Raw genomic sequence first — 7971 nt, 5'->3', positions numbered from 1 at the left:
ACTACACATTTTATACCTGATACACCTGGTTTCAGTGAAGTTTGCACATATGTTAGTAAGTTTTCACCGTCATTTAGGGACTAAGTGATGTCTATGATGACGCTTGAGATACCAAGAATGTCGTCACGATGTGACGTTCACTGTTTCTGTTTTGGTCAGTAAGCTGTGAGAATGTCTCAACGATTTGTAGCTCATATGACCTTTATTATTTCTGTTTTGTCAATCAGCTGTGAGAATGTCTCGGCGATTTGTAGCTCATATCACCTTTACTATTTCTGTTTTGTCAGTAAACTGTGAGAATGTCTCGGCGATTTCGGAACCAGAAGTACAGTTCATTGAAGGCCGACTGCACGAAGAAAGGCATTCTGTTTGAGGACCCGGAGTTTCCGGCCAGCAACAAGTCTATCTTCTTCAGTCAGGTTGATAAGGATATCGAGTGGAAGCGACCAAAGGTAGAACTGTGCCAAGATAGTGTTTATTTGTGGTTTCCCAATAAGTTCAATTGCTTGATTTAACGTGAAGAAATGTTTTAAATGCTGCTCAACAGAAAAGATGTTTTTACACTCCGTCAGCAATAGTAACTAACAATTGACTTGAGTTCTATGGATCCCATACAAGCAGTGCTTGCCCCGAAACCACTTATTGCCACTATGGTTGTTCCAGGAAATCTGTAAGGCACCCAAGCTGATTGTTGAAGGCGTCAGCTGTGATGATATCCGGGAGGGTGAGCTTGGCAACTGCTGGTTTGTCACCGCCTGCACGACTCTAGCACAGGAGCCAAAACTTCTTCAGAAGGTACGAAGGGACTACTATAGTATAATGAAGTAAAACTAAGCATGTGCATATACTTGTGACGGTGGAATAATTTCTCATGTTGTGGTTTGTTGACAGACATAACGCCATCAGCTGACTGTTATCTAGTCAATGTATCAAATACAAACCTTTTTGTGAAAACATTTAGCTGAGGCGCGCTTGTGAATGTATAGACCTATGTCTAAGTAATAGCGCGACTGTTGTTGCTGTCAGGTGTTGCCAGGAGCCAAGGATCAAGAATGGGATGAGAAGAACGTCTACGCCGGCATATTTCACTTCCAGTTTTGGAGGTTTGGGGAATGGCTGGAAGTCGTTGTCGATGATCGATTGCCTACTAAAGATGGGAAATTGATTTTCTGTCAGTCAAAGTCCAGAAACGAATTCTGGAGTGCTCTTCTGGAAAAAGCATATGCCAAGTGAGAGGTTTTATATTTTATAATTACTGTTTTGGTGTGAGAACTTTCATATTTTATATTAACTGCTTTCGTGTGAGAACTTTTATAGTTTATAATTACTGCTTTCGTGTGAGAACTATTATAGTTTATAATTACTGCTTTCGTGTGAGAACTATTATAGTTTATAATTACTGGTTTGGTGTGAGCACTTTTATATTTTATAATTACTGTTTTCGTTCGACAATTAAGCCCTTATACCTGATCACTCCGTGTTCAAAATGAGTTTTCAGACATGACAGAAACGGCAAAACTTCGACGGCATCAAAATACAAAAATAGAATCAACCTTCATTAGACATGAATAAGGACTAGAAGAAGAGTAGTTTGCTTGGTATACATCCAGAACGACCAAACGACTAACTAGGTACAAAAAATACAGATATCTCTACGACGTTGACCACAGTGTAAAGAGTGCGTATATCTGTCCGAAGTTAACCACAATGTAAAGAGTGCGTAAGTCTTTCCGAACATAACCACAATGTAAAGAATGAGTATATCTGTCCGCAGGTTATCACAATGTAAAGAGTGCGTATGTCTGTCCTAAGTTGACCACAATGTAAAGAGTGCGTATGTCTGTCCTAAGTTGACCACAATGTAAAGAGTGCGTATGTCTGTCCTGAGTTGACCACAGTTGACCACACGTGTTTGATGTTGATCCTGTCCCTTTCTTATCCGGCAGATTGTATGGTGATTATGAATCTTTGAGAACTGGTCGCGTGGCTGATGCCATGGTGGACTTCACCGGCGGGGTTCCACAGTCTCTCTGCCTGGACAAACATGACTTCGCGGACGAGAATGAGAAGACAAACCTGTTCAGCAAACTCTGTGCTGCCAAGGATTCCAGTGCCATGGTCACGTGTCACATCCAGGTCCGTTCATTCGTGCACTCGTGTACTGTGTGTACAAGCATAACATGTTCTTAACATGAGTGAGGCTTTCCCTGCGCTCAGATCCTGAGGCATCAAACGTCACAATGATCGAATGGCTTATTATGGTTTGTTTTTAATCTGCTGATCAGGTGCTTCTTGAAGGCCCAATTCTGACCTGCTCAGTGTTGCGTGTATATTTCTGACGAGTTAATATCCCCATGTCTTACACACACCTGTATATGTATATCTTTCCCATGGCAATTCATGGTGATTGACACATGTACGCAATCTGTGGCTTTTTCAGTTATCACTACAGGCCTGCTAATTTCTCTGATGTACATCATTTGTATACAATGGAGACTGCAGAAGCTTTATCTCATGTTCCGTGTAACTACACTTGGAAGTTATTATATCATGTCCGGCGTGTATAAATCGCTGTTCGATCTCTCATTGTTACACTGCATACGAATCTCTTTACCTTATGTCTTATAGGGCCCTGCCAACATGATTGGTCAGCCGACGTCCCACGGTTTGATCAATGGTCACGGGTATGTCGTCACTGCCGCCAAATCCATCAAAGTAGCCAAGGCCATGCAAGGTGCGGTGGGGGCGTCCGAACTGAACATGGTCAGATTACACAACCCCTGGGGCACGGACGTGTGGACAGGGGCATGGTCTTCAGGGTGAGTGCTCTGCACTGGACACATGTCTATACACAACTTCTCTTTTACCTATTGCTAGCTATTATATTATCATATGTTCCTTTGCAAACGGATATTTCAAGTTGTTTTGGAAATGGGTCTTAATTGCGACTGTCGACTTTGAACGCCCATTAACGAGTGGTACTCGAATGTCGGACGATACAGAGTATATTGTTCATCTGTGGTTCATTCTTAGACTATAGTAGTCATCAACGTGTAATTACGCAAGTGATCAGGATACTTTAGCAGTCTCGACCAGTGAAATATCACCGAAATGAAATACCATATATGATGTGACATGTTTTACGTCTTCTCTGCAATCAGATCAAAGGAGTGGAACTCAATGAATCCTAACGAAAGGGACAAACTTGGACTCCGATTTCAGCAAGAAGCCGAATTCTGGTAAATAGGCCTACCAAGCTCCAATAACTTCCTAGGTATTCATAAAGCAAAAGCTGTGCATTCTTTACATATATTAATCTCTGTCTTTTGGCACAGAAACGTTGGGACTCCAGTAGTGACATCGGCGTTCAGATCAGTGTTTCCTTTATTCCACAGGATGTCTTTCTCAGACTTTATCTCCAATTTCACCAACGTGGATATTTGCCATTTTGTGAACACGTCTTTCTTCAGTATGAAGAAAACCTATAGCGAGGCTCTTCTTCACGGCCGCTGGGCTCAGAATGGGCGAAATGGTGGATCGGAGAAACACTCCGCCACGTTCCTCAGCAACCCACAGGTGAGTGAAACACCTGACTTCCAACCATCATCACTTCCTGATAATGCTAACTAGCTCACAATTTCAAGTAAAGACAGTCTTCTTCATATCAAACGTGGACTGGATGAAGTTTAAAGTCATCTGCTGTCTAAGTGTAGTCAACTCGTGTCCACTTATATCTGAACACCAAGGAGATCGAAGAATTTTCTCTAAAATTTTCATCGTATTAGCCGGGTCACGACTTATTTTGTGTGATGTTTATTTGCCAATGCAGCCTTTAAGAAAACTTTCATAAAGATCAATTGAACATTATAGCGATGTACATTTCTCATTCTCCTTGGTTTCTTAGACTGCATGGTTACTTTCTTTCGCCTGTCTCCGTCTTAGGCCCCACACCACCCATTTTCCTTCAGTATCCCGCATTGTTGTTTACCTCCCCAGTACGTGTTCGATGTGACGTCACCGACTGACCATGTCATGGTGTGCCTAGAGCAGAACGACATTCGCCAGGACCGACAGTTTGAAGTGGAACTTCTCGAAATCGGGTTCAATATTATGAAGGTCAGATATTTCCTTCATTATAAAAGTAGTTTGTATATTGAAAATTCATATTTGTTCCGGTTTGTCCAAATTATACAAGTTGACTACATGTATATCTTGCAATAAACACCCTGCTTGCATAGACCAAGATTACAGTCAGGAATAAAGCGGGGTGTAAATAGTTCCAGTCATTTGATTTATTTGTTTATTTATTTGATTGGTGTTTTACGTCGTAGTCAAGAATATTTCACTTATACGATGGCGGCCAGCATTATGGTGGGAGGAAACCGTTATCCAGTTATTTGACCTTCAGTGTGTGATAGTCTAATCAATGGAGAGCTTATAAGTGGAAATGGCTTTCTCAGATATTGTCCTGTAGCGTCTTCGCGATTGTTGAGGAAACTATTCTCATACTTTGGGGTTTCTAGATGCACGAAATACAGCCAATTTGTGATAAAAGCTGCTGATTCTCTCGAAGCCCTGCCTAAAGTCGCGTCCACGTTGGGAGATTTGACGCAATGACTCGTCGATAGTATGGGATTAGTCGGTTTCATAAGCCGATGCGATTTGCTGATTGCTACAATCACATGAAATAGCCCATGTCTTGTTTTATTCAGTTAGTCGAATTCGACGAGTCGACTCGACACACGCACCACGTGAACGTCGCTTGTCAAATATAATCTTACTGTAGTGAGAACATCGTAAAGAACTTCATTTCTTTCAGACTACGCGTGTGATATAAACATACTTTACTTGTCGTCGACAGGTGGAAGAGAACCGGAGGTACAGAGTGCACATCCCTGGGGATAAAATCGTTACGTCAGAGTACAGTAAGTCGCGGAGTGTGTTCCAGATGGTGACGATGGAGAGGGGTCGCTATGTCCTCATCCCCACCACAGACAAACCGGGGCAAAACGGAGAGTTCCTGCTGCGTCTCTTCACGGGGGCTAGCGCTGGGGCCAAGTAAGTTTGCACAAGTGAAGCACACTAAATAATCTGGAAATTCTCGGGGAAATGTCCAGACAAGCTACAGGTGGTCATGTTATTACGCAAATACTTCAGAAACCATCAAAACAGTGGTCATCAACATCGATTACATAAGCCACGAGCTTATATATTTCTGAAAATGTTTATTAGAAACCAGTGTGGTTTAATATTGAGTGCCTATATGGACACCCCGCCGGTATCATTCAGTCGAACAGGGCCTAATCTACGGCACATTACGGCAATAATTAACTAAGATGAACTTACTTTTTGTGACGGGGATGCTCTATTGGAGTTTGAACCAATGACCCTTAATGGAACCATAGTCTGCGCTTCTACCACAATGTCAAATAGGAATTCCCGTCGGTCCGCTTGTTTAGTCAAACAGATCATACTAAGATATACTTGTAAAGAAATAAATGCCTTGGCTGTATGCTTAGCGACATCGGTAAATCAGTTATAAACGTTTAAGATGTAGGCAGGCACTTAGTCTCTGTAAACCGGACCGTCCTAACCTACCAGTTGAGTAGACATACGGCTACGGTCCTCCGCATAAGGAGAGTAGCAGGCACTAAGAGCACGTTTTTTGAAGCTCGAATGCGGCATTGCATGGACGAGGCGTCGCTTTAAATACGATCTTCCAGCGAACACTTTCTCCTTCACAGTATCGCATTAATCATGTATGATGTTGACTGTAGCGATATTTCATAATTACTGTATGTTGTACAGAGAGCTAACTCTGGAATGTCCTGCATCGAACTGTTGTTCCAAGCCACACGCCATGGCCACGTTCCTGAACGTAAGGAAGGCAGAGGGAATCAAAAACCCACAAGAGAAAGGAAGTAAGTGTAACCATACACTCTATTTCAAGGTTTCAGAAAATGATTTGTCTAGCCAACTACTACAATTCAGCTCAAAACCGTGTAAATGTCCAAGCTGACCAATAACGTAAGTACATCATCGTCAACCTTAGAGATGCCGCATATACTTGTGCATGCTTTCCTCACATATATCTCCTGATATAACGTATGCGGAACTATTTCCTTCCACGTGTCCAGCTCTGGACCCTCGGGTGATCATTCGGTGTGAGGGAGAGAAGTTGAAATCTACACCCGACAAGCACACTCAGAACCCTGAATGGAACTTCAAGTGTATCTTCTACCGCAAGAAACCAGAACTACCTATTAGTGTGGAGGTGGGTATTTAAATATTTGAATGATCTGACAAACGTCTTTCTCCTGTAATATGCATTCTTGATTCACCAGTTTGAGCAGCTCAGTATAGGGTTACTTCACCACTTGGCAACCAAGTTTTCTTTTTTGCAAGCAAAGTTATACATGTGTGACCCTTTTACATGTACTACATACATGCCTTTAGTTGCACAGTTAATGTCCACGTCTTTACAACAGTAAAATTCAATGTTTCAGATTTGGAACCACAACGCTGTTGTGGACGACTTCATTGGAGAGGCTTGTGTGGATGACCACGGGACAGAAGATGGGGTGGAGAAAACCTACAAACTCTTCGGCCGAAAGAAGGAAAAAGACGTCCAGCAAGATGGTCAACTCTTCGTGGAAGTGAAATCCAGCCACGACCTTACATACCTGTAAAGGCTGATCTATACGTTCTCTCTGTAAAGGGAGATAACAAAGGACTGTGATATAAATGTTACATGCCACCACGCCGCGTCGCTAACAACACTCACTGAACCTCACGCACTGCAAACATAGATACTCGAATGTATGGTGATATTGACGGCTTAACGGAACAAACAATTCCTGAAAACCCATGGAATGGTGCCTGGGAGGAATGGTGCCTGGGAGGAATGGCCTCATTTCATAAATGGACCCAACTGCACAATACAGGGCGAAACATTCAAATACTGCCAGAAACAATTAGAGCTGAAACGTTCCCGAATCATGTTCAAAACTAGACAACCTTTTGTCGACCAAGGATCGACTGGCTTTTATACCCAATCTCTAAAAGGAGATCGACTGGCTTTTGTACCCAACCTCTAAAAGTAGACACCATAGTTAAGTGAAAGACAAGAGTATACAAAAACATTTGTTATGACCATAAAGACCTGACCCTAGACAATTCCACAGTAAGTGGGTTGACTAAGTTTTCTGGGCAAATCGTCGGCGTATTTTACACACGTCTTGGACTTGCCAGAAGTTGGCATTGGACATAAGAATGTTATATTTTACCCCTACATGTACATATATGACGATGGAATTGAAAGCCAAACTGTGATAATTTCAGAACTGATGTAAAGAATAAAACTTTGAGATTCATTATGACAAGTTCCAATTGCGTGGTACATGTATGACGCCAACTAGATCTGACGCACCACTCACTTCTGATCCGCCTGATAACCTACCTGGTAGCACCTGAACCGTCGTTTCGCTACACAGTCGAGCGAAACCCACGCCTAAACTTCCCAAAATATGTATGCCAGAATTCAACTGGACGAACACTGGACGTGCTCTGGGTTTTTCTTCAGACACAGAAAACCTTACAAGTAGAGGCTACTAGATCTGACTTCAATAAGCCGATTAACCAATGGCCAGTGAGGTCGAAGGCTCTCATCTTACTCTCGCTGGGTTGGCGGCGACTTTAAGTCAGAACGTTGCCTGACAGTACCTGGTGAAGAGAGGTGGTTTACTGCGGTTTCCCATAAAACCTTCCGACATGGTGTACCTGAAGAGCTCTTCACTGCAGTTGTATAGAACACCCATAACATAAATAACCAAATTTGTGAATTCACCATGATTTAAATCTAGACAGACTTCTGCTCACAGTCCTACATATACAGTTTATTTGTCGTTTCTGGCATTTCTGCACTGTTCTACTAGGACAAAGTTCCCCTGCGACATGCGGCACACCATCACA

General features: G+C 42.5%; 1 protein-coding gene across 1 annotated transcript; it reads left to right on the top strand.

Moving 5' to 3' along the window:
- Positions 1–299: 299 nt before the first annotated feature.
- On the top strand, positions 300–7367 carry LOC135469062 (calpain-5-like). Its single transcript, XM_064747582.1, has 12 exons — positions 300–452; positions 664–795; positions 1027–1229; positions 1947–2136; positions 2629–2819; positions 3162–3239; positions 3396–3576; positions 3997–4116; positions 4862–5058; positions 5809–5921; positions 6138–6274; positions 6507–7367. Exons 1-12 carry the CDS (start codon positions 300–302, stop codon positions 6687–6689), a joined length of 1878 nt encoding a protein of 625 aa, XP_064603652.1. The 3' UTR covers positions 6690–7367.
- The last annotated feature ends 604 nt before the right edge of the window (positions 7368–7971 follow it).

This window comes from Liolophura sinensis, chromosome 6 (assembly GCF_032854445.1).
Source record: "Liolophura sinensis isolate JHLJ2023 chromosome 6, CUHK_Ljap_v2, whole genome shotgun sequence".
Taxonomy (NCBI): domain Eukaryota; kingdom Metazoa; phylum Mollusca; class Polyplacophora; order Chitonida; family Chitonidae; genus Liolophura; species Liolophura sinensis.
This window is presented reverse-complemented; position numbering and strand designations above follow the sequence as displayed.